The following is a 26,843-nucleotide window of genomic DNA, read 5'->3' as shown; positions in this document are numbered from 1 at the left end:
TCAGGTTTTCCAGAAAGAGACGATCGACTCACTGCAAACGCAATTGCAAGAGGTGAACTGCATAGGCCAGGGGCTTATTCAGAATGCTTCCAAAGGGACCGACACTATAGCCCTTGAGCGTGACCTGGAGGATGTCACTATGAGATGGAACACCCTGAATAAAAAGGTTTAGAGAAACTCAGGCGCCAATTGAAAAATGTCATAAAGATATTATAGTTTTGTTCTTCCGTCCTTTGTAAAAACTTTATTTTGTTTTAATATATGAGTTTTTGTGTTGCCTATGCTCTCAGGTAGCAGAACGTTCGGCGCAGCTTCATGAAGCTCTGCTGCAGTGTGGAAAGTTCCAGGATGCTCTCGAGTCCCTGTTCAGCTGGCTTAAAGACACAGAAGAACTGGTGGCCAGTCAGAAACCTCCGTCAGCAGAGTTTAAAGTTGTCAAAGCACAAATACAAGAACAGAGGGTAAGGGCTTAAATAGTTCTACAGAATTTTGTCTCTATGAATAGCCTCTTGAATGAGCTCTTGTGACTGCCCTCAAATAAATTTCGGTTTATCAAATTCCCTGCAAATGAATTCAGACATTATTGAGACGGGGGTGGGGTGGGGGGTGGGGGATTTGGGATTTGTGCTTTAGTATGTGATCAGGACTTTCTAGAGATTTGGAGCTTCTGCAACTGGTTAGCTCCATCATGCATATTGTTTTCCTTGTATCCCATATGTTTGTTTTTCCCTGGTTTACTCAGCTCTTACAGAAACTGCTAGATGACCGCAGACCCACAGTGGAGCTTATTAAGAAGGAAGGAGGGAAAGTGCTGGAGATGGCTGACTCTGTGGATAAAGAGAAGATTGGAAAGGAGATTGATAGCCTCGGGAAGAGATGGGATGCTTTGCTAAAGAAAGCTGAGAGCAGGTAAAAATTAAGATTTTATATCCTGACATCAGGATATCAGTCTGTGAAGAGCTCATCCCATTTTTATCGAAAAATAACTGGAGGCTCTGGGTACTGGAATTAAATCTGTATACTGATAGAAATATTTTCTCTTTCTAGAGTATAACTGAACTGAAATTATAGATTGTTGATGTAGTATAATAAGGCTATGAGAAACATGTATGTCCAAATTATGGCACATGGTTTATTAGATATGGCAAGGACAGTGTGTTCTATTAGGGGTGTAATACAATGCCATGATAAAGATGATGCTATGATGTGATTGTGTATTTTCCTGGTAGACGCAAACAGTTGGAGAGCATTTTGGGGGTGGCCCAACAGTTCCATGAGACCCTAGAGCCACTAACAGAGTGGTTAACTGCTACAGAGAAATGCCTGACCAGTTCCGAGCCCATCGGCACCCAGACCGCTAAGCTTGAAGAGCAGATCTCCCAACATAAGGTACATGCATAACTGCAATACGTTTAAGCTTAGCCTGTTATGAGTAGTTGATTCTAAAGACCCATCTGCATTGATTCTTTTGCAGTAGCTTTTGCTTATATATTTGTTCTTCATCACTTTGTGTTCTTTGTTTGATTGAATTTATGTTTATTTTCTTTTGATTTTTCTCATTCTCTTTATGTTGGGATCATCATCCCTCTACCCATACGTTTCGCCCCATCTACTCCGTTTGCCATTTGCGCTAATCAGGCTTTAGAGGAGGAGATTATAGGGCACAGTAAGAGCTTGTACCAGGCAATAAGTCTTGGTCAGGATCTGCGGTCACTCAGCTGTGTGGATGATAAAGAGCTCATCCAGGCTAAACTGGACAGCACTCAGGGCAGCTACATCGAGTTGCAGGAACGCTGCCGCATGAAGGCTGAGCTGCTACAGCGGGCCCTGGCTAACGCACGGCTGTTTGGAGAGGACGAAGTGGCACTCATGAACTGGCTGGACGAAATACACGGCAGACTGAGCCACATCTCTGTACAGGATTACGCACCGGCCATACTGGCAAAACAGCATGCTGACCAGCTGGTAGAACAGACCTCCTCCTCTTCAGTCTTCATTTTTTAAAACATCATCTTTAATTTATACTTTATTGGCTTCATTATTATGATTTATTTGTTTGGCTAAAGGGTGTGTGGTCATTTTGTTATTCATGACTGCAGTTAATTCACATGTTCTGTGTTTAGGCACTTCATGAAGATATTGAGTTAAGGAGACAGCATGTTGAACAGGCCCTACAAAATGGACTTGAGCTGCTCAAACAGACCACAGGCAAGCCTTTTTTTTTCACATTTTACACATGTATTTAATTTCATTAGTCCAGACTATCAAAAGCGTATTCGTTAATTTATTTTTTATCACGGTTGTTATTCTGAAATAAGAGCGCAGCTTGAAAAGTACATAATAACCTACAGGGCTTTTTTTATAGCAGAAGCTTCATCTAAATTGTTTTCTATATGGATATGTTTATTTAGTGAGATTTTTATTTAGCTCACATTTCTCAAGCCCTCCTCTTTTTATTTGCAGGCGATGAAGTCGTCATCATTCAGGGCAAACTGGATGGAATAAAGACAAGATATGCTGACATAAGCACAATGAGCAATGACGTCATGAAGACCCTTGATAAAGCCCTGTCTCTGGCTAACAAGGTACAACATACGCATGAGGAGCTGCGCATCTGGTTGGAGAAAGTGGAGTCTGAATTGGCCACTTTCGGAGCTCAGGAGCCAGTGGGAGAGCAACTCACTCAGGTGCAAGAGAGGCAGAAAGTGAGTACTCTTGCTGCAGACAAAGGGAAGCTGGATTAGATTAGATTTCAAAGTGCCTGAGGATGACTCTTATTCTTCATTAGCCGTAGGGATTGGGGGGGGGGTATTTGTTTCATTTTGTGCACTATTGTAGGTTGTGTTTATCAATGCTATAATCAGCACAAGTATACATTACATACATATACAGCATCTATATTTTCTGATTATGTTTCTTATTCAGGCATTACTGAAGGAGGTTCAAGAGCGCAAGTCATTAGTAGACACACTGAATGAAGTTAGCAGCGCTCTTCTAGAGCTGGTGCCATGGCGTGCCCGAGAGGGGCTTGACAAACTGATCACAGAGGACAATGAGTGCTACAGGTCAGCAAGTGATGCCATCTCTCAGCACGTGGACCAGACTGGAGCTGCCATCTTAAAATCACAGCAGGTAAAGAGCTGCAAAAATCTAAATAATAACAAAATAGACCATGTCCAGACGATTTCTTGTGAGAGGCTATCGTCTGCCTGTTGGTTTTGCTGTGATGACAGCAATTAAGAAAATCAGTGACTGGATAGAGTGATTGCAACATAGTGGTCAGAAACTTTGAATGAGGAAACAGTCATTTGCAAATAAGTGATATGTGTTTTTTACAGTAAAAAATGCAATGAAGTTGCCCCATGATTACTACTGCTTAGTTTTGAATATATTTTTATAATACTGGCTAATGCCTACGGGTTCTGCTGTTCAGTTTGAGCAGGCTGCAGACACTGAATTAGCCTGGCTGACTGACGCAGAGAAGAAGTTGTCATCTCTAGGGGACATCGAGCTTGAGGTAGAAAAGACCACAGCTCAGCTACAGGCTCAAAAGGTAAGTTTGATGTCTTTGAGTCATTAGGGGTATATTCATCACAAACAGCAAATGTGTATATGTGACACATGCAATCAACAGAAGTGTTCTCTGCGTTCAAGGGCTTCTCCATGGACATTATGAGACATAAAGATGCCGTGGATGATATCACTAAGACAGGCGAGGCATTAATGGACAGCAAAGATGAGACTGAGAAACAGGCTCTTAAGGTAAAAAAAAAAAAATTAAAATAAATACAAGTTAAATAATTGATTACATTTACATACTAGATTTTTTTTGGGATGTGACCAATGTTTTGTGCAGGCTAAGATCCAGGCCCTCATGGAGAAATACAACACACTGAGTCAGTTGAACTCAGAACGCTGTCTGCAGCTGGAGAGAGCGCATTCCCTGGCCTGCCAGTTCTGGGAGACCTATGAGGAGCTGTGGCCATGGCTGCAGGAGACTCGGGCCAACTTCACCCAGCTCCCTTCTCCTGCCATTGAATACGAGACTCTCAGACAGCAACAAGAGGAACTGAGGGTAAGAAATTTATGAAGAACCCAAGATAAGTTAAATTCATTTAAAAATCATGGGTGCTTATTGTTTTTTTTGTTTTTTTTTATTCATTTAAAGTAATGTTCAGACCTGTCATCAGTAGGCTTTTGAGTACAGTAGTGTCTTATTCCAAAAATATTATGTAGTAGATTTTTTTAATTAAGGCCATTTTTCTATAGAATAAAAACATAAGTAAATTGGATCCAGTAAACAGAAAATCTTAAAATCTTATATTTTTTGGCTTTCAGCAACTGAGGGAACTGATTGCAGAGCACAAGCCTCATATAGACAAGATGAACAAAACAGGCCCTCAGCTGGTTGAGATCAGTCCACTGGAGGGTGAGCCCATCAGGGAGAAATTCCAGGTCACAGACAAGTTGTATGCGCAGCTTAAAGCAGATGTGACGCAAAGAGCTGCTGCCCTTGACGAGGCCATCTCTCAGTCTACACAGGTTTGTCTTTGATACTGTTGTCTATGTAGCTTCACTACTAAAACAGCAATATATCATTTCTTGTAATTGCTTTGCTTTGCACTTCAGTCTTTTCATTTTCTTTCATGTGTTGCCCAGCTTCATTTAAATCAACCGTATGACAAAGTGCATTAGTTGATTCAACATATAGATAATTTAATACCATGTTCTCAATGTGGAGTCTTGGAAATTTAAGAACCCCAGGTTTTGTGTTAATTGCCTCAGTTTTTTTTTTACTCCTGTAAGAATGTGTCTCCACAATAGCTGCTGTTAATCTTATCTTGAGTAAGTCACGTTTCAAGAAGTTCTTTTCATGTCCAAAAACAAGGGTGACAGATTGTTAATGAAGTGTGCAGTGAGAAACTTTTGATAGAAGTAAATCTTTAAACACTATGTAGCCTGTTTTAAGCAACAAAGGATATATCAGTCGTGACCTCACTGATATGACCCGGAGGAAATGTGAGGCCTGATACAATTTCCACTAAGAAACTTCCTGACGAACTGATGTTTAACACGCCTACATATGAACCTGCTGTAGTTTCCAGAGTGGTTCTGTTGAAAGACTTAATCACTACGTGATTGCCTTACTGCTTATGGCTTCAGCCATAGTATTCTAACTGATATTTCTATAGGTTTGGTCTATTAATGTTGCCATTTTTTCCCCCTAGTTCCATGATAAGATTGACCCCATGCTGGAGTCTCTGAATCGTATAGCCGAGCGTTTGCGCCAGCCCCCCTCCATCTCTGTGGAAGTGGAAAAGATTCGTGAGCAGATTTCTGAGAACAAAGCCGTGAATATGGACTTGGAGAAACTGCAACCATCTTATGAAACTTTGAAGCAGAGAGGAGAGGACATGATCACTCGCTCAGAGGGCGCAGACAAAGACCTGTCAGCCAAAGGTAAGCATTTATTTTTAACAAGATTAAATAAAACAGTAATAATCTGCAGTCATCTAAAGACATTTTGCTATTTGTTTATTCAAAGCGGTACAAGACAAACTGGATCAGATGGTATTTGTGTGGAGTGACATCCATGCTCTGCTGGAGGAGAGGGAGGCTAAACTTCTGGACGTGATGGACCTGGCTGAGAAGTTCTGGTGTGACCACTGTGCTCTCATCATCACTATCAAAGACACACAGGACTTGCTCAAAGACCTGGAAGAACCTGGAGTCGACCCCTCTGTGGTTAAACAGCAACAGGAGTCTGTAGAGGTCAGTGAGCTTTTACATCTTGTTAAATGAAATGGACATCTTGGATTAAAAGTGTAAAAGTCAAACAGTGATTAAGTGTGATAATTATATTATTCCGTGTCTGATGAACAGTTTGAAAAAGAGTATAGGCTAGTGAGATGCAAATATGTTGATTGAAATTTTAACGTGGCCTTGTTTAATGGAGCATCTTTTGGCTATTACTGAACATAAGGTATGTATGTGTTCATAGTTAACAGGAAGTAGCATGTTTATGATTTCTTATTTTATGTCCTTTTCTCATGGTGGACTTTACTGGCTACAGGGCTACCGAGAGGAGATTGACGGTCTTCAGGAAGAACTGAATGTGGTCCAGAATCTAGGGGCAGAGCTGATGACAGCCTGTGGAGAACCGGACAAACCTGTAATCAAAAAGAGCATTGATGAGGTAACATCAGATAAACTATATGAAGAAGCATACACAGAGAAATGTGAATCAAAAAGATAGTGTAAATGTATATATAGTACATCTGTGTGTCTCAGCACATCATATTCATCTTCAGTAATATATAATAAAAATCTCTATATTTTTAAATATACATTTATTCAAGTTCTCACTGCTTCAGAAACCCTATCTGCTCTGCTTGCTAGGTGAACACTGCGTGGGAGACTCTGAATAAGACATGGAAAGAACGAGTGGACAGATTGGAGGAGGCCATGCAGGCTGCTGTACAGTTCCAGGATGGTCTTCAGGTACAGTGTGCCACAGATCATCTCTGAAAGCTTCTATATTTAGATATATATCTAGATACAAATGTCAGTATGACATTAAAGTAAATCTTGTTATTGTAAATACAAAAAAGGCAAACTGAAGAGTAGCACGGTTTCCCATTCAGTACAAAAATCTCTTACTTAAGCTAATTAATTTAGGTTGAAGGGGTTCAGCTGACAAAGAACCACTGTTTGAATTTAAGTAGTATTTCCTCAAAAACCTGTTTTGATTAAAAAAAGCTGACAAGGCACAGGAAAGCATTGCAAATTGTACTGCAGACTCACAGCTTGAAGAGGTTAAAGCTCAATCCAGTTTTCCCACGTCTCTATTATTGGAGCTTCTCACCTGAAGTCACAGGTTATAGTGTAACCTGAGTCTGCATTGTGGTAATACATGTCAATAACATTTCATCCTTTCACTACAGGGCATGTTTGACTGGGTGGATATTTTGGAGAGTAAACTGGATTCCATGTCACCTGTGGGCACGGACCTGGAAACTGTGAAACAGCAGATTGAGGAGCTCAAGGTATTCCTTTAGCATGTTTCATTGGATGGATTTCATGCCATCAACACACCGACCTAGAATTATTGGTCATGTGTGGTTTATACAGATCAAAGCATGTAAACATGTGTCAGTGATCACACCCAGCCAAGATTTGTCTTTTTTTTTTTTTGTTTGATAAATGCACTGAGCATACAGACCAAATACCAGCTGTGTTTATTCAGAGGACTATCATTTCATGTGCTCTTCTACAAGTAGTTCAAAGACATATTGTCTAGAGAGAGCTAAACAAAACTAAACCATCTCTTTTATTGTTTTGCCATTGGCATACCCATATTTTTGTGGATTATTCAGTGACGGGATGTTGAACATATTTTCAACGTTTGTATTTCCACAGGAGTTCAAAGGTGAGGCCTACCAGCTTCAGATTGAAATGGAGAGGCTGAATCACCAGGCAGGACTACTACTGAAAAAAGTACTGGAGGAAGGAGACCGCATTGCCATTCAGGAGCCTATGAGTGAACTCAAAATGCTTTGGGATAACCTGGACGACAAGGTCATCAACAGACAGGTAAGGTTTTAACCTGGTAGTGTCATTTATGCTCCTGAGCATTGGCTTGCCCTCTGTCTCTGGATCTTTACTTGACCGTGAATGTCTCGTCTATTTTACAGCACAAGCTGGAAGGAGCCTTGCTGGCTTTAGGGCAGTTCCAACATGCTCTGGATGAGCTTTTGGCCTGGCTGACTCATACTGAAGAGCTGCTTAGTGGACAGAAGAAAACCAGTGGTGACCCCAAAGCTATTGAGATAGAGCTGGCCAAACACCATGTAAGTTCATTCAAAATTTAAAACGTATATATAATTTAAATGTAATGTAATCTGTGTTTATGTTTCTGTAACAGTCATGAAATTATCACACAGTCACCATAATGATCATTGTTTATCATTGTTTATTTGCTATTTGATTATCGCTGCTTTATTTCCTTGCCATGAAATCTGCCTTTTTAAAATAATAATAATAATAATTGTTTGTGATCTAGAATGTGAATGTCATTGTTAACCACCAGGTGCTCCATAACGATGTACTGGCCCATAAGACAACAGTGGAGGCAGTTAACAAAGCTGGCAGAGATTTGATTGAGTCCAGTGCAGGAGAGGAGGCTTGTGGCTTGCAGAGCAAGCTGGAAAACCTTAACCAACGTTGGACAAGCATCCTGGAGAAAACTGAGCAGAGGAGGCAGCTTTTGGACAGTGCCTTACTCCAGGTATTACTCAGACATTCAGATTAGCTCAGTGGCAGCCTCGTTGAGTGTAACTGTACTATTTTATGCATCATAACATAGGCACGGTCTATGATTTAAAAGAACTGAGACACACCCATTTGTTTTTTTAAGCCCAATTTTCCTTTCTCCACAACTTTCACACACGTTCTGTATAGTGCTTAAGTCTGAATACTGTGCACATTTTTGGTATTTATTGCTCACTCAAAACTCAAGTGTTTTAGCAGCTCTCAGGTTTTTCAGGCAGAATTTTAGATTTAATTTTAACAGCAAATGACACTGAGTATGAGCTTCCATTTTGACACCTGATCACATCAGCTTCTATATTAATGCCTTATTAGCTGATATATTAATGTATTATTAGTACAGAAATATTAATTTAGTCCCACATTCATTATTTTCACATTCAAATCCAACTGGAAACTGAGTAAACACAGATGCAGTCCAAAACTGTAACTAATTAATGCTGGCCCAGATGATATTGTTGTAGCTCACTGAACTTGCCTTTTTATTCATCCTAGATTAAAATGAAAACATCCATTTTAATCTAAACCTTTTCATGCTTTAAAAACCTGCACTAATGTGAATAATGCAGACTCTATTGTTGTGAACTTATCTGTATTGTGTTCTAGGCCCAAGGTTTCCATGGGGAGATTGAAGATATGCAACAATGGTTGAAAGACACAGAATGTCAGCTGTTAGCATCAAAAGCAGTTGGAGGCCTACCAGACACAGCCCGCGAGCAGCTTAACACCCATCTGGTATGTATTTAAAACTCCAAAAGGCCTGCTGCTGATGGCAAGCTTGAACACATTTTATCACACCCAGTACAGAGCTTTTTTGGTGAACACTCATAAAAATAACAATTTAGATTGAACTTTTTTAGAGGCTTTAATAAAGCTAGACTTAAAGAGGGTTTATTCAGAACATATGTTTATTGAGGCTTTAGTCCAGACTGTGCAACTTTGTATTTTTAATTCCGTCTTGATGAACCAGCTAATACATAATAAATAGTTCCATATACATGCAACATGGGCAGAGGTTTGGCTTGATATATAAATGAACAGATAACAGCTTATTGTAAGTGTAAAATATCTGCAATAGAGTATTACTGTTCCCTGTTGCCCTTCCCTTTCATAAGGCTGAAGAAAAAGAGATATCTGTCTCTATAAAAACATCATGTCTTTTGTGTATGTGTAGGAGTTATGTAAAGCAATGGAGGTGAAGGAAGAACTCTACCAGAAGCTTCTTCTCAGAGGTCAGCAGCTGAAAGCCATGGTCCCAGAGAACCAGGACAGCAGCACTGAGCAGGACCTCCACAACCTTCAAGAAAAGTGGGAATGTGTGCAGTCCAAAGTGGCTGAGAGAAAGGTAAGGGCTGCAGAAAAAAAATCACTCTGGCATCCTTGAGGCTTCGATCCTACGAAGGCAAGGATGTAAATTGTGATGATGTCAGAGCGACTGTGTTCAGAAGGTGTGGGGGTAGCTGTCTAGGGCAGGTTGGGAATCAGGATGAAACATAATGCTCTGTTTATGAAGTGTCTCATATGCCAGTGCGTATTAAGGGATGTGTCACATCTTGAAGAAAAAATATAGAGTGGTTTGGTTCAGACATGTTCTTTACCCAGATCTAATGCTCTTTGATTAACCTGACTTCTGAACACAAAGCTGAAAGCATTGTTTTGTTTATTACATGTATGTATATATATATATTTCAAGGTACTTTCCTGAGAGCAGATTTGGCCTTGACTTTTTCAGAAAGGTTCAGTGAAGCCACTTATTTAATATTGTTAAAGGTTTTGCAAGGCTCTTCAGCTTTCACTTAAGAAAGCTGCTGTGTACCAGATGCACCGTGTGAGTCACACTATTGAATATCGAATCAAAGGACAATGTTTTTGTGCCTGCAAGGGAAATGTTTCTTCTACACATCCTCTTTTATTTGTCATTATAGCACTGAGAGATCAACACTTCCTCTCCCTGTTCAATCACAAGCAGATCTTGATGCTATTTTGGTTGTGCTGATATAATTATGACTTGAATAAGTAAATCATGGCGTGCACGTCTGTGTGTATGTGTGTGTTTGTTGTATCTAGGTAAAACTGGAAGAGGCATTAGCGATGGCCACAGATTTCCATAATTCTCTGCAGGACTTCATTAACTGGCTGACTCAAGCAGAGCAGACCCTCAACATTGTCTCTCCAGCCTCCCTCATCCTTGAAACCATCTTGTTCCAGATTGATGAACATAAAGTATGTGTGTAAATCTAATCTTTCTGTCTGTGTTTTATTTGAATAAGGGTACATTTCTTTTTATAATCTAAGAAATACATTATTGTATTTCCTATTAGTTGAATGTATAAACACTGATGAATGAGCCATAGTTTTATGTGTGAACACAGATGAATGAGACATAGCAAATTGCACATTTGAGCCTGTTTTTTTTTCCTTTTCCTTCTAAGTCCTAGCTCTGTTCATCTAACTTTTTCCCATGTTTGCCGACAGATCTTTGCGACTGAGGTCAACTCACACCGGGATCAGATCATTGAACTGGATAAGACAGGCACCCACCTGAAATACTTCAGCCAGAAACAGGATGTGGTCCTGATTAAAAACCTGCTGCTAAGTGTACAAAGCCGCTGGGACAAAGTAGTGCAGCGTTCGGTGGAGCGAGGACGCCTGCTGGATGACGCGAGGAAACGTGCCAAGCAGGTGTGGAAAAAAACGAAGATCAAAAGTCTTTTATTAGTTACTATTATTTTACTTAGAGTAGAGAGTCAAATGTCTTATTGTACTTAGTCCCTAGTTCCTTTTTGTCTTTAGCTTTATGTCTTTATATAGCACTAGGGTCCTGAAGGAATGTCGTTTCATTTACCTGTGTACTGCACCAGCTATATATGTTTGAAATGACAATAAAAGACTTCTTGACTATCAGAAAATATACATACTGTGTTTAGTAATAAATGCTGCCTATTCAGACAGAGCAGTGATATGAGGGCTAAGATTTTACTGCCATTATGCTACACAGAAGCATAAAAGATTTTTTTAGCAAGTTTCTAGCACAAGCTGACCGACTAGCATCATCTTTCTTGCTTCAGAGCTTGTCTTTAACCTGTTTGTTTTGAACAAGATGGATGCACATTAAACACCCATTACATAAATACATACATCTAGCTAATCAGTCCTCAAATACTGTAGTGTCTGTTCGGTGGTGCATTTCACCTTAGAATGAGCTTCACCTAATACGTGAACAGTATCCCATACTACAGAAGCAATTAAATAAAACTAAACATTTTAATCTTCCTGCAGTTCCATGAGAGCTGGACCAAGCTGATGGAGTGGCTGGAGGAGTCGGAGAGAGCTCTGGACTCCGAGCTGGAGATCGCTAATGACCCCGACAAGATCAAAATGCAGCTAGCTCAGCACAAGGTGACTGAATCTCACCACGCCCTTTCCCTTTGTGAACCACTAATTACACACTTCCCAGAATCCAGCTGAACTTCTACACCTTTGTGTTTCTTAACCATTTCCATGTACACATCTGTAACGAAGTAGTTAATCACTATCCAGCATGGCATGAATCATGGCATAAACCAGCTGCTCTCTCTCATCTCAGTTGCTGTGTTATTTCCTGTGTTGGGATCACTCCCTCATACTGCTAGGACAATCATAAAGAATCAGAATCTTGTGTCGTATTTGGCGTTAAAACAATATAAAACAGTATATATTGTCTTGGCTTGTGAGATAATGTTAAACCACACACACTTGAAAAAAATCATAATGAACTAAAACTGACTTGAGAAAGCAATTGAGCAAGGATGTGAGGATTGTACAATAATTTTACAGTTTTTTATTTAGTTGTTCCATGATTATTTAAACAAAACATACAGTCTTCAATAAGCAGAGACATTCGAAACATTCAAAACATTTCAATTTAATACATTTAGAATTGATGTGGTTTCTAACTCCTATCACTTTTTTATTTTCACATAATGGAATATTATCCTATTGATTGCTTGTGCCTTTTCCCCTTATGACCAGAAAAATCATTTACTAGAAAGAAAATCATTAATATTCTATTACTCTAATTTCTAATACTGCTGCTGATCTCTTCTAAAAGTAGCATGACTCAGGGTTGACTCAGGGACAGTAGAGGTGAGAGCACAGTGCCATGTAATTAACAGCTCAGCAGTGTGGACTCCACAGATTTCCTCACATTCTGTCGACTCAACTGTGCCATCTAACTCCAGTCCAGTCCTCTGATCAAACTGCTGGTTATACTATATGTGTCCTTGAGGCTAAATGTTAACCTCTGTTTGCTGGCTCTCATAGGAGTTCCAGAAGGCCCTGGGTGGCAAACATTCTGTTTACGACACCACCAGCCGAACAGGCCGAGCCTTGAAGGACAAGACCTCACTCCAGGATGACACCCAGAAACTGGACGACATGCTCTGCGAGCTCAGAGACAAATGGGACACGATTTGTGGCAAGTCTGTAGAAAGGTAGGTTTATTATCTGTAAGCTGACTATATCCACTTGACAATTAAAAATCTATTAAAAAATTTAAAAAACAAACTAATTATACACCGATCAGCCACAACATTATGACCACCTGCCTAATATTGTGTTGGTCCCCCTTTTGCTGCCAAAACACCTGGCCATCCACGTGATGTAAAATAAAACGTGATTCATCAGACCAGGCCACCTTCTTCCATTGCTCCGTGGTCCAGTTCTGATGCTCACATGCCCATTGTTGGCACTTTCAGCGGAGCACAGGGGTCAGTATGGGCACTGGCCTGCGGCTATGCAACCCCATACACAATAAACTGTGATGCACTGTGTATTCTGACACCTTTCTATCAGAACCAGCATTAACTTCTTCAGCAGTTTGAGCAACAGTAGCTCGTCTGTTGGATCAGATCACACGGGCCAGTCTTCACTCACCACATGCATCAGTGAGCCTTGGCCATTTCACCAGTTCACCACTGTTCCTTCCTTGGACCACTTTTGATAGATACTGACCACTGCAGACTGGGAACACCCCACAATTTGGCCCTTGTCAAACTCACACAAATCCTTACACTTTACCCATTTTTCTGGTTTCTGCTTTTATCCTGCTTCTAACACATCAACTTTGAGGACAAAATGTTGACTTGCTGCCTAATATATCCCACCCACTAACAGGTGCCATGATGAGGAGATAATCAATGTTATTCACTTCACCTGTCAGTGGTCATAATGTTATGCCTGATCGGTGTATGTATTTATTGTGTGTAGCTGAATTGAGCATTTTCTTCTATAAAAGATTCCTATTCAAATAAATTTGTTAATAGTTTTCAATGGAAATTGCATTGACTTCCAAGTATTTGACTTCAGATATTCTTTTCCTATAGGCAGAACAAGCTGGAGGAAGCTCTGCTGTTCTCAGGCCAGTTCACTGACGCTCTGCAGGCTCTGATCGACTGGCTTTATAAAATAGAGCCGCAGCTGGCAGAGGACCAGCCTGTGCATGGAGACATTGATTTGGTGCTGAACCTGATAGACAGTCACAAGGTACTGCTGGCCCTCTGGCTGTGTAAATAGAGATAAAACAGGACAAATTATTGCATTGCATTTATGCTTAATATATTTGTTAGTCTTAATATCATGCTTTAATATAGTCTAGTTTCAAAATATTTTTTCTTGAGCCTCTATTTTTGGGCCTTCTTGATTTTGTTATGGTTTCAGAATGTCAGTTTTCTATTCCTCGGCTTCTTGTCCAAGTTTGTCACTGCAGGTTTGAATTAGACAGCATATCTTAATCACTGAACAAAACTTCATCTCCACTTTTCATTCCCCCTTTACAAGAGCCTCTTTTGGCTTTGCTTACTATCGGTTGAGCTGCTCAGCTTGAAGGGACTTGGGCTCAGAATGTTTTTATAAACATCTATTCCACTTTTCTCCTAATCAGTGATGATCAAATTCCTTGTTTTCTGGATCAGACTTAAACTTGAGAGACAGAATTGAGTTCATGTTTCTGTTAGGGTTGGAGTTTGATTCAGACCCAAACTGATGCTTTTGGCTTGTTTGCTGTTTGATTTGGTTTTCATACTGCACAAAATTACATGATCCAAAAAGCAACCATAGAATGTTGGCTAAGGACCAAAAACATGCTTGTAAAATCTCTTTCATTGGTCAGAAATATAGTGACTGATAAAAAGTAAACAAAGACCATGCAAAAATTACCTAGTTAGCAATAAATCATTAGATAATTATATAAATATCTAGTTTAAAACAATTTGTGTACTGCATCCAGCAGTTAATTTCTCTTTTCTTTCATTGGCCCAGGCATCCAGAACACATGGTAGTTCCATCCTTTGCCACAGTTTTCATGGATCCTATATCTACAGAAGCACTATATTACTGAATGTTTGTGGATACCTGACTGTCACACCCAAACGTGGGCCTTTATATAATGCCTTTGTATTTCCTCTTCACTGAAACTAAAGGGACAAACATGCTCCAGCATGACCATTCCCCTTTGCACAAGTCAAGGTTCATAAAGACATGGTTTGCTAATGTTGGTGTGGAACAACTCAAGAAGATGTTTTCAGAAAGAACATATGGGTGTGATGGCCAGGTGTCCACATACTTTTGGCCAGATATTGTATATGCCTGCATTCCAAAATAGACAGCATTTTTGTTTTCATTCCTGCAGATCAGGTTGAAATGCTTTCTCACTGCTATCTAACCTCCGTCCGATATCATCTTCCTTACTTGGTCTCGGATTGCACCCGAGTGTGATTGCTATATTCTCACAAGCACAGACTAATGAAGAACCAGATAGAGCAATAATAATAATAATAATAATAATAATAATAATAAAGAAAACAGATAGAGCCACAAATATAGTAAATGTTGCATATGTGGAATCACCCTAAAACGGTATTGTTCAAGTGTTTGTATGTACACATCTCACAGGTGTTTCAAAAAGAACTTGGAAAGAAGACCAGCTCTGTACAGGCTCTGAAACGTTCAGCACGCGAGCTGATAGAGAGCAGCCATGATGACTCCTCCTGGGTCAAAGTTCAGATGCAGGAGCTGGGTCTGCGCTGGGAGACGGTGTGCGCTCTCTCTGTGCAAAAACAGACACGGCTGGAACAAGCTCTGTGTCAGGTACACAATCACCCTGCATTACGATTCAGCCGAGCTACATTTTGTCCTGATCGTAAATTCAGCCTGTTTCATTTTTGTATATTCAAACACTGATAAAACCAAAATGTACATTTTTTTCAGTATTAAAGAATCAAACAAATGAATTTGCTTGGCTTAATTTCTTTCAACAGGATTGTCTCAATTAATGTGTATTCGGTTAATGAAATGTTTTAATGATGTTCTTAAAGTAGCACAGTAACAATGACTTGACTTTTATATTCTTTAGACATGAAATGATACTGAGCTATAAGTATATATTTCAAAATAAATGCCATCTTAACAGGCAGAGGAGTTCCACTCGACGGTTCATATCCTGCTGGAGTGGTTGGCTGAAGCAGAACAGAGCCTACGTTTCCATGGGTCTCTTCCTGAGGACGAGGATGCCCTGCGTGGCCTGATTGAACAGCACAAAGCAAGTTGCACCACAAGGCCCACATACACATAACTGCCTTATAGTTATGATCTACTTTTAAATAAAACTGAACAAGTGTGGTCCACAGTAAATATAATTCTTTATTTATGCTTTCAGTGAAGACATGCCCCAAAATGATCACTTCTTGTGGTCTTTTTTTCATCAGCTCCTCTTATAGTGTAGTTTTGAAAAGGTTAAGCCTTTAAGTCTTACGTTGCTATCTGCTAGCCCATCAGTGAAGCCAATAGAGTAACATAAACCATACATGGCCTCTCAAGCTGAATTAGAGCTGGCCAAAACAGGACTCAACCTCTAATAACACATATCCCTTGAGCATGATCTCATATCTGAACCAGGAATAATTTGTTCCACATAGTTTTCACCAGACATTATTCACACACAGAAAGAGGGTGGATGGGAAAAGTCTCACTGGAACATCCGTGTAAATTCTCATTGTTTTGACTTTGCCGTTGCCATTTGCCTAATGATGGGCACTATGATCCAATCAGGAATTCATAAAGAAGCTGGAAGAAAAGAGTGTGGCTCTGGGTAAAGCCATCAGCATGGGTGAAGCCATCTTAGCTATCTGCCATCCAGACTCCATCACCACTGTGAAACATTGGAACACCATAATTAAAGCCCGATTCGAGGAGGTCAGTCGTTCTACTCAACTCAGATATTCACATTTTTGTATTTATGGCGTATATGCAGACTTTAGTCCTAGGTTATGTGCAGTACTGATTAACTACATGATCAGTGAAGTTGATATACAGCTGTTTGCAAATAATTTAGCGTAAGCCCATTTTTTGCACTTATCTGTATGTTATAAACTCAGCATCACTTACTTGTGTATTTGCTGTTGCTCAGGTCACAGCATGGGCACGGCAGCATCAGCAGAGGTTATCTAGTGCTCTGAGCGAGCTTATGGCTACTCAAGAGCTGCTGGAGAATCTGCTGAGCTGGTTACAGTGGGCAGAGACCACACTCACAGAGAAAGACAAGGAGGCCCTGCCTCAGGAGATCGAAGAGATCAAAGCTCTCATCACTGAGCATCAGGTACCAGTGATGCGCGCCAAAACACTTCTGCTATTCAGTTCCCTTGACTTTGGATAGCTATTTGCTATTAGTTTTTTTTTTTTTTTTGAAGCCTTATGATATGATTTTGTCATTCAGACCTTCATGGAGGAGATGACCAGGAAACAACCAGATGTGGACAAAGTCACTAAAACTCATAAAAGGAAACCCACAACTGATGCACCAGTTCAGTCTCAGATTCCAGTACTGGAAAAAGGAAGAACAGGCCGTAGGTTTTGACATAAAACCTTTAATTATGTTTATGTTGTGTTTAGCACAAAATATAAACCTTATGTCTATATGTTAGCTTAAATACTGGACCCCCACAGCTGCATTTTCCTTCTAAGTAAATGTAAACGTGGACAAATCCAAAAATTTCCTAATGACTTCTGTGATAATCAGGAAAGAGATCCCAGGCCCAGTCCATGTATCCAGCGACAGTCCAGGCTCCAATAGAGACTAAGAACCCCAGAGTGAACCTGTTGGTGAGCAAATGGCAGCAGGTCTGGCTTTTGGCGCTGGACAGGAGAAGAAAACTCAACGATGCACTGGATCGACTAGAGGAGGTAAGTTAGAAGTTCATGCTTTGCCAACTAAGTCTAAGTGTGTTTGATGTGATTATAACCCCCTCTCCTACATCTCAGCTGAAAGAGTTCGCCAACTTTGACTTCGATGTCTGGAGGAAGCGCTACATGCGATGGATGAACCACAAGAAATCACGAGTCATGGACTTCTTTCGGCGCATGGATAAGGACCAGGATGGGAAAGTCACCAGGCAGGAGTTTATTGATGGGATTCTTTCTTCAAGTGAGTAAAGTTTCCTTCACTAACCTAGCTTCCAGCCAGAAAAATCCCATTTCTATTAGCTTTGATTCAAAATTAGCTACAGTTTAGATGAATTATTCCTTGAATTCCTGCGAATTCAACAGACCAGATTTTCTTTCTCTTTCTCATTGTAGAGTTTCCCACCAGTCGACTGGAGATGAGTGCTGTAGCGGACATTTTTGATCGTGATGGTGACGGCTACATTGACTACTACGAGTTTGTTGCTGCTCTGCATCCAAACAAAGATGCCTACAAACCACTTACTGATGCTGATAAGATAGAAGACGAGGTAAACTTGCAGTTCAGATTTTTTTTCCTGGTGACAGTGTTTTTTTCTTTTAATTTCTGATATATTGACTTTTTTAGGTAACACGCCAAGTGGCAAAGTGCAAGTGTCCTAAACGGTTCCAAGTGGAGCAAATTGGTGCGAACAAATACCGGGTAAGTAACTGACTGCCTAGTACCTACTCCTTCTCAAACGCGAAGACAATTCAAGTGTGATTCCAAAGCAACTATAGCATCCTCGCAGGCCATATCTAGTCCTTTGTTGAAGAAGGTTTCAATGGTAGTGTAAAAATGTGGAAAATTGGGAGAGTGCCACTGGCTTTATACAGCTACTTCTTGAGACAGACTTCCCCCTTATTGCTTTTGCCAGAAGGAATGACTTCATAGCATTCTCATGTGACGTTAAATTTTTCACTTTTTAGTGAGAGGGTAAGGTAGCTGCCAAAACACTTTTGACCCTTTACTGTCTGAATTCTTCAGTACTTCACTTAGCAGAATTCTTGAACTGAAAAAACACCAGTAACATGTTGATAAATACTTTTTCTAAGGAAAGTGCAGTGTGCTGTTTTCTAATATCTGTCTTTTTATTTTTCTCTACCGTTCAGTTCTACCTTGGAAACCAGGTATATACACAGTACTTCTTTAAACTTGTTATGCTGTGATTGCCTTTTTTTAGTTTCACTGATTTCCTTTTAAATACTTTACCAGACCTAGTCACTAATGAACTCAGAAGCCGATAAGCAAACAAACCGTTAGGAATCTCATCACTAGCTTTGCTTTGTTTTTAACACTGATTGTCGCAAATGTAATTGGAATATCCTAATGGTGTGTAAAAGCATGTGGAGGTGGAGCGAGAGAGAGAGAGAGAGAGAGATAGAGACACACAGAGACGGAGACTAAAATAAACAGAGACTAAAAGACAGAGAGTCTAAGACACAGAAACTTGCTAAGCATTTGGTCTACCTGTTTTTACTCAGAATGACACCAAAAATGGTCGGATTACTATGAAGGCTAAAAATATTCATCACGGTTCTCGGGTGTAGAACATCACTTTACTTTTACTGATTATTAGTGTCAGGTTAATGCCAGCTATTTTAAACAGAGGTCAGTACAGAGTGGGAGTCCTCCATCTTGGATCCCAATTTATGTAGGCAGAAATGGAATGTTAGTCCTTTTTAGGAAGTTTTGACATCTCATGAATTTTAATGATCTTGCCTATCTGCTTTTGAGTCACAGTGCATTTCTAACAACCTTTGTTTTTTTTGTTTTTTTTTCTCCCCCTCAGTATTTAAGTTGATTTGTGTTCATCTTCTGAAAGCTTTGCAGCATAACATGGGTGCTTGCATTATAATGCCTTCCTTAAATAATAACAAATATTTTTCTTTTTGAAAAATAAAAGTCTTTGAAAGATTGTAAATGCTGCTGTAAACCCATATGGGGAATATAAATCACACTGAAATCATGGGCTACATGCTTTCTCGAGGTCATGGTTTGTGAAGATATGCTGTAACTCAGCTGATTATCTGGTGGAGTCTTGGGGGACTGGGGAATTCATGCAAACCTCATTTTTCCTTTGCTTGTGTTCAAGCCTCTTTTTTTTTTTGCTGTCATGTGCACCAGTTTGTTCAGTTATTGCTGTTCCATATCAACTGAAACAATTCTTTTGACAGTTCGGTCTGGTTCACTGCTTACATGATCCGTTAATCGCCGATGAGAGTATAACAAACAGGGACAATCAAAATCTAAACTCCCAACTGCACGTTGCTGTTTTGGAAAGCTGTATCCTGGTAAATGGTCATTTTTAAGCTGTTTGTTGTGCCTTCTTCTTATTTCTTTTTATCTGATCATGCTTCAAACCCCATCCTCTATCCGCAATCACCAAATTCACTAGTGACATTGAATCATTCCGGTTCTCACACTGAGAGAGCGGAGGCCAAAACGAGGCTCAGCAAGAGGGTCATCACTGTGTGGGAGTGTGTTGATCATGTGGAGTGTTAGAGAGTGGAGTCCAGCCATCTTTCCATATTGTTTTTTATTGTGTCATTGGAGTTTAGCCACATTGGTTCTGCATCAACGTGAACACACATTCTCTATTAGTATGGTGCTTTCTAGAAATTGCAACCTTTGTATTTATTGTTGATTTGTGGAAAGATTTCTGTTGGTTTACAATCAGTTTTATTTGTTTCGGAACAGAAAGCATGAAGCCATAACTTACTGTCTTGTGAACTCTACACCATGGCTTTATCCAACTGGCAAACTTCATTTTGTTGACTTCCTGTATAATCAGTAGTTTTCTACTCACCCTCCTTCCCCTTTGATGCCAAAAATAGCTTTTTAGTATATAGAAAGACTTGTAACACTGCAGCACACTCTAGTGGTCATCAGATTAATGCTCATATCTGAAAGAAAACCCAACCAAAATTCTTGAACGGTGTATACGCAACAAAAAAACAGGTTGAACCAGTTGGAATGGCCATTCATTTCTATGTTCTTTGGAATGTTGTGTTTATGTCCAAAATGTGTCTGTTTTCTCAGCTGGGCAACTAGTGCAAACCGGACATGTATCTAAATCTAAAATCTGATTAATATTGTGATCACTCATCACTACATATTCATTAACGTATACAGAAATCAGAATTGAGAAGAATCAGAGAAGAGCTCCGAATGTGTCACTGCAATGTCCGGTTTGTGCTGTTTCTCAGTCTGTGGCTTTATGTCAGTGTTGTGTGACTTTCTCACTGTGACTCAGTATTGACTGGATGCTCTCTGTTCCCTCCTCAGTTTGGAGACTCGCAGCAGCTCCGGCTGGTGCGGATCCTGCGCAGCACTGTTATGGTGCGGGTGGGAGGAGGCTGGATGGCGCTTGATGAGTTCCTGGTCAAGAACGACCCGTGTAGAGGTAACGGAGGCCTGTGTCTCATTACGTTTGTTTTGCTTAAGAGCATCCCTTGCCACTTGAAATGACACTGATAGTATTTATGTACTGTACATCCTTAGACTTTTTATTGGATTTGTATTGTTTATTCTTCTTCACAAAAGAGTTTGAATATATAGCCATGTACTAGAAGCCATCTTTAATGTTAATGTTTATAAGCCAGGTTATTTGGTCATTTCCAACATTGTGGCTGAGTCTTCTGCCTCTGCATTCTGGTTGGCTGTGTATGAGGTTCTGAAAGCTTGCTGTCATGTTCCTTACAAAGCAGCTATCTCAGTATTCTACTCTGTCTTTCTCTACTGTTTTCCTGCTGAATATACCCACTGTTTTCTTTGTGCTAAGAACCCAACTATCATTTCTTCTAGTTCATCACCACGGGAGTAAAATGTTGCGCTCGGAATCAAACTCGTCCATTACTCAGTCTCCTATAGGTTGGCAACTCTCACACTTTCTCTCCTTGCTCCATCCCAGTGGTATGTGTGCAAGCCTGTGTGTGTGTGTGTGTATGTGCGTGTGCACCTGAGTGTTCCTGCTGGAGTGATGGTATTCTCATTAACATTAATTTCCATGCTAGTCCCTGAGACATCTCTTGCATGCACTTGTTTGTTGCAGTGTGTTTCCAGGCTTCCTGGCCAGTCTCTGCTCCTTCTCCATGCATATCCTTTGTTTATTCCCAGCTCTTTCAATGCAGTCTGCTGGAAAATCTTACTTTCATCTTTGCTCTAAATTGGGCTTGATTTTCTGTATATAAACACAAATTCAGCTAAAACTAGTTAGTCCTAATTAGAGATGCATCGATGCCATTTTTTTCAGATCAAGTTTTTCTTTTTGTCTATCCTACTACTGATAATTAAGTAGCTTAACTTAACTTAGTATTAAGCAATCAGGGGTGTCATGGGAGATTTTATTTAGCACTGCTTATGTTGGTTGCTACAGTGTTTTATGTGCAAGCAGTCACTCTATTTTAACAGCTTTATTCGAGATCATGAGGGAATGAGAGTATTGTCTGTGAGCATGGTCAGTAAAAATGAGTGCCATGAATTTTATTCACAAGCAAAGTGTAGTCCCAGGTGAGCAAAGGCGAAAGGAAGTGCATGTGTGTCAGTGCTCACAGGAATGAAATGCGCTCATGTTTGTATTGTAGGAAGATGTTGTAGTATCTTTTGGAGTTGGCTTTTCTTTAAACATGAAGTATATCAAGTCAATGTCATTTTGTATTATCCGTAAACATGGCAGTGTACACTACAGTTAAATTCAATTTATTTGTATAGATGCTTTAAACAATGGACATTCTCTCAAAGCAGCTTTACAGAAGTATAGAAAAACACAGAAAAAGAATTATAAAGTTTAAAGCTATTTTATGCAAGTCTGAGGCGACTGTGGCAAGGAAAAACTCCCTGAGATGATATGAGGAAAAAAACATTGAGAGGAACCAGGCTCAGAATGGAACCTCATCCTCATTTTGGTGACACTGGACAGTAAATAACGTTAATGTAAATAATGTCCTTTCTACTATAGCAACCAAGAGCTCTTGAGGAACTAATAGGTCAGTGTAGTTTCTGAGTTCATATGCATCTAGTATCATGTCAGTATCAGAGTTTTTTCCCCTTAAAATAAATAAGCTTTATCAGATTCATACAGTATTAGTATTGAGTGTTAATTTAAGAATAGCCGGCTTTAATACCTTGTCAGCAGTAGGATATGGAAAGAGTCTGTCTCCAGTCATAAACATGTTCAATAGTTTATACAGAATGCCCATATTTTTTTTGCCATTACATTTCGGTGACGTGAAGCCGCATGCCTTCTCATATTAAATTGCTCACCAGACTCCTCATATCATTAGAACACATTCAAAATGAAAAGGACTTCATTTGGACCCATTTATGAAATGGGCCTCCCTTTGTCCAATCACTTTTACTATTCACATTCCATCCACTCCATATCAGCCATGTGTGCTCCTGATAGGATGACTCATTATTCTCTGTGCACTCTTCTTAGCTAAAGGTAGGACCAACGTGGAGTTGCGTGAGAAATTCATACTTCCAGAAGGGACCACTCAAGTGATGGCCAGCTTTCGCTACAGAGGTCGAAGGTCACGACCGTCCTCGAGGGGTGCCTCTCCGAATAGGTCAAACTCAAGCCACAGCTGTCCTGCACAACCCAACCCTGCTGCGCCTGGTACACCGAAGGTGGGTGCACTTCTTGTTACTTTTGAGGAAAGCAGAATAATAGTAGTGTGTTTATGGTGTTTGTCTGACCCAGACTCCATTTATTATCCTATTAAACATTAGTTCATGGGTTCTCTCAGCAATGCAAAGCTTTACCAGTTTATCAAATTTTACTAAATATATTGATTTATTTCTTAATAATAGCTACCGGTTATGCCAAAGAATTGTTATCCGGAGCACAGTCCTGAAGCACTTTTTCCAAATTCTTGTAATGAGAGACACACAGTTTGGCCCAGTCTTCATTAATTATGTTTACAGCCTGGAAAATCAAGTTACTTAGGTGCTGGGAAGGTTTTTGCACCTCACCACCTACTCAGTTACACAGATCATTTAAAAGATTTGGTTTCCCCTCTATTTTAAACCAATGTTTTATATTCTTGTATTTGACCCACCATTGTTCCTCACAGACTCTCCAACATTTAACCCGCAATTATGATAAACCCTGGCTGACAAACAGCAAATCAGCTACTCCCTTAAAGTCATCCGACTCTTTTGAGAGCCAGGGGTCATCTAATGAGGTATAGTGATATAACAGGAGTGACAAAACATATTACTGATCTAACACTTGTCACTAACTCGCTATCAATTTCCTACTGTTTACCTTAATACTCTTTGTGCGGTTTCAGTCCAGTCTCTCTCTCTCTCTCTCAGGCTTGCATTCAGAATTTTAAAGTGAATTTAATATGCGGTTAGTTGTTTGTGTATGTAATGTGTGTTTTGTTGTAGTACTGGAATGGGCTGCTCTCTCTTAATATCAGTTCTTCTTTCAGCTGGGTTGTGCTCTTCAAGTACTAAAAAGTAAAATTATTCATTTTATACCACAGCATTGTTAACCTCACGAGGAAATAACATTTATAGCCGTCATCACGAGTGATAATGAGAGCTAACTAAATTCATGGTCTTTAAATACAATTATAAACTGTTAAAAAGTACAATGTGGTCCTCAATAAATACATTTTAATTATTGCCTAACTGCTGTGGTATAAGACTAATAAAGCACTTCAGGACATGCTGTTAATGGAAAATGCTCCACTTCAGGGTGCTAACAGTAACACTGTGTCGTCTCAGGCTATATCATACCATCATGGTATAGCTTATTTTCCTATAACAGCATGACGTAACTCCTTTATGACTTGCTTGCTCTGTCATATCTGTGCTTGATGTTCAAAACATAACATTATTGTGCTATAATTCTGTATTCTGTAGAATAACTGGTGTGTGTTTTTTTGTAATGATGCAGTAATGCCATTTCTGTCACTTTCCATATCAATTTATTGTTTTATCGTTTGAAAAAAATACCTAACCAGTTATTTAAAATAATGTTTTGATTATGTTACAGTACAACGTGCTTCTAGCCAAGCAACATTTTCAGGGTTTAGGTCAAAAGCAAGATCTTTAAAATCCTTCCTTGTGATAACGTCTAATCTGTCTTTGGAAAAAAACAAAACAAAAACCGTTTGTTTTCCACAGAGTACACCCATCCAAGGCAGCAAGCTCCGGCTGCCTGGCTATTTGTCAGGAAAAGGTTTCCAGTCTGGAGAGGAGGGAACCCTGATAAACGCTGCTATTCTGAAAGCAAGAAGTCAGGCTGCTGGTGAGTTAAACAATCAGCCATTCAGCTTTTAGAGACTTATCAGAAGTAAATCCTTTTTTTCTGATTAATTTGGAAGTCAAGGCAACTAAACTAGATTACGTGCTTATTATACCCAGCTAAACATTACAAAGCACAATTCAGTATAAATACCATATACACAATGCTATAGCTATACACTGACCAGACATGACCACCTGCCTGATATTGTGTTGGTCCCCCTTTTACGGGCCAGCCTTCGCTCCCCACATGCATCAGTGAGCCTTGTCCACCCATGACCCTGTCCCCGGTTCACCGCTGTTCCTTCCTTGGACCACTTTTGATAGATACTGACCACTGCAGCCCGGGAACACCCCACAAGATCTGCAGTTTTGGAGATGCTCTGATCCAGTGGTCTAGCCATCACAATTTGGCCCTTGTCAAACTCGCTCAAATCCTTATGCTTGCCCATTTTTCCTGCTTCTAACACATCAACTTTGAGGACAAAATGTTCACTTGCTGTCTAATATATCCCACCCACTAACAGGTGCCATGATGAGGAGATCATCAGTGTTATTCACGTCACCTCTCACTGCTCATAATGTTATGCCTGATCGGTGTAAAGCTATCACAGTGTTGTAAATTGCATTTAAGGCTGGCTACACAATAGACAATCATGGGAGACCACAGACCTAAGAACAGTTTTAACCGAGTTTTCACTTCATAATCCTCCAAATGATTTGACCAGACCAGGAGACCACACACCTGCCTCGCTGAGAAGATGGTTTAGGTGGTCCATATGGCTCGATGCTTCCTGGGCTCTTCGCTCTCATTGGCTATTGTAGGAATTCTGCATGAACCTCCCTGAGCAGGAATTGTAAATATCAAATATATTCAAAACACACTTGAGTATTAATTAGACAAATAATCAGTTACGACAAGCCTTGAAAAGCATAAAATCCAGAGATAGTGTTCACCTCAAGCAGCAGAATGGGGGGGGTGTTCCCAGACTGCTTTGAGCTGACAGGAAGTCATTCCTATCATCATAGAACAGGAATCTGGCGCTATCTTGGACACAGACTCAGCCAAATTTGACAGATGAAGACTGGTTCGAAGATCCTGTGCCTATGATAGCCTCAGATTCCTGTTCTTGGATGACAGGAGTAGAACCTAATGTGCTCTCTTTCACCTCAAGTTTCACTGTTTTTGTGCATGCTGAGATGCTTCCCTGCTCACCACGGTTTGAGCAATTGCATTACTGTATCCTTCCTGGCAGCTCGAATCAATCTTGCAATTTTCCTCTGACTGCTTTTATCTACAAGGCATTTCCTCCCACAGAACTGTTGCTCATTTCTTTTGCACCATTATGTGTAAACACAAGATTAGCGTTTTACAGATGATTCAAGCCAGCCTGGTACCAACATTCTGATTTTTCCTCAGTTTTGATATGAATTTCATATAAAACCTGTATCTAAATATTTTTTTTGCATTGTGCTGCTGCTACATGAATGTGTAGGTGTTATAATGCAGCTATAAAGTGCACATAAGTTTAAAACAGAACAATATTTACCACATCGCTGAATCTGTCACCCTACAGGACACAGTAAGATTCCCAGCAGGCCTGGCAGCAAGGCAGGGAGCCGTGGAAGCAGCCGGCGAGGGAGCGACGCCTCCGACTTTGACATCTCCGATATCCAGTCTGTCTGCTCTGATGTGTCGGAGACAGTGATGGACTCTGCAAGGCCACGCTCATCTCCACGCCAGCCTGGAGTCAAACCCTCCAAAATCCCTACACCACAGAGGAGGAGCATGGCCAGCAGCAAACTAGCCAAAACCACGACCAAGAGATAGTCAGCAGTTGGCTTCTCTTTACAGCACTGTGCTGGAACACACTGGACAAAAACTGGACTCCAGAAGACACTAAAAACGGCAAACTGTCCTTATTTAAAATGAACAAGTAGCAAGTTGTAAATTATAAACGAAAAACAAAACAAAAAAAAAGTGTAGCAAGTTGTAAATTAT

The 26,843-nt window shown here is 40.1% G+C and overlaps 1 protein-coding gene across 4 annotated transcripts in view; it reads left to right on the top strand.

The window, feature by feature from the left end:
• Positions 1–26,843, top strand: part of dst (dystonin) — a 125,452-nt gene extending 98,609 nt beyond the window's left edge. For all 4 annotated transcript variants that reach the window (XM_058377832.1, XM_058377841.1, XM_058377850.1 and 1 more), the window contains 43 exons: positions 5–166; positions 291–461; positions 743–909; positions 1,230–1,389; positions 1,639–1,965; positions 2,124–2,208; positions 2,464–2,705; positions 2,926–3,132; positions 3,434–3,553; positions 3,655–3,762; positions 3,857–4,075; positions 4,339–4,542; positions 5,229–5,460; positions 5,546–5,772; positions 6,074–6,196; positions 6,400–6,501; positions 6,945–7,046; positions 7,420–7,593; positions 7,695–7,850; positions 8,090–8,287; positions 8,935–9,063; positions 9,503–9,673; positions 10,396–10,551; positions 10,804–11,010; positions 11,608–11,727; positions 12,631–12,800; positions 13,692–13,851; positions 15,259–15,453; positions 15,776–15,904; positions 16,414–16,557; positions 16,772–16,960; positions 17,078–17,207; positions 17,381–17,544; positions 17,623–17,785; positions 17,938–18,092; positions 18,170–18,244; positions 18,694–18,711; positions 20,870–20,987; positions 21,389–21,454; positions 23,022–23,212; positions 23,659–23,769; positions 24,722–24,845; positions 26,419–26,843. In XM_058377832.1, coding sequence (XP_058233815.1) covers positions 5–166; positions 291–461; positions 743–909; positions 1,230–1,389; positions 1,639–1,965; positions 2,124–2,208; positions 2,464–2,705; positions 2,926–3,132; positions 3,434–3,553; positions 3,655–3,762; positions 3,857–4,075; positions 4,339–4,542; positions 5,229–5,460; positions 5,546–5,772; positions 6,074–6,196; positions 6,400–6,501; positions 6,945–7,046; positions 7,420–7,593; positions 7,695–7,850; positions 8,090–8,287; positions 8,935–9,063; positions 9,503–9,673; positions 10,396–10,551; positions 10,804–11,010; positions 11,608–11,727; positions 12,631–12,800; positions 13,692–13,851; positions 15,259–15,453; positions 15,776–15,904; positions 16,414–16,557; positions 16,772–16,960; positions 17,078–17,207; positions 17,381–17,544; positions 17,623–17,785; positions 17,938–18,092; positions 18,170–18,244; positions 18,694–18,711; positions 20,870–20,987; positions 21,389–21,454; positions 23,022–23,212; positions 23,659–23,769; positions 24,722–24,845; positions 26,419–26,672 — 6,825 coding nt within the window. In that variant the 3' untranslated portion in view covers positions 26,673–26,843. The remainder of the gene's footprint in view (positions 1–4; positions 167–290; positions 462–742; positions 910–1,229; positions 1,390–1,638; positions 1,966–2,123; positions 2,209–2,463; positions 2,706–2,925; positions 3,133–3,433; positions 3,554–3,654; positions 3,763–3,856; positions 4,076–4,338; positions 4,543–5,228; positions 5,461–5,545; positions 5,773–6,073; positions 6,197–6,399; positions 6,502–6,944; positions 7,047–7,419; positions 7,594–7,694; positions 7,851–8,089; positions 8,288–8,934; positions 9,064–9,502; positions 9,674–10,395; positions 10,552–10,803; positions 11,011–11,607; positions 11,728–12,630; positions 12,801–13,691; positions 13,852–15,258; positions 15,454–15,775; positions 15,905–16,413; positions 16,558–16,771; positions 16,961–17,077; positions 17,208–17,380; positions 17,545–17,622; positions 17,786–17,937; positions 18,093–18,169; positions 18,245–18,693; positions 18,712–20,869; positions 20,988–21,388; positions 21,455–23,021; positions 23,213–23,658; positions 23,770–24,721; positions 24,846–26,418) is intronic.

This window comes from Hemibagrus wyckioides, linkage group LG03 (assembly GCF_019097595.1).
Source record: "Hemibagrus wyckioides isolate EC202008001 linkage group LG03, SWU_Hwy_1.0, whole genome shotgun sequence".
Classification (NCBI taxonomy): domain Eukaryota; kingdom Metazoa; phylum Chordata; class Actinopteri; order Siluriformes; family Bagridae; genus Hemibagrus; species Hemibagrus wyckioides.
Note: the sequence above shows the minus strand (reverse complement) of the source record. Positions and strands in the feature narration are given on the sequence as shown.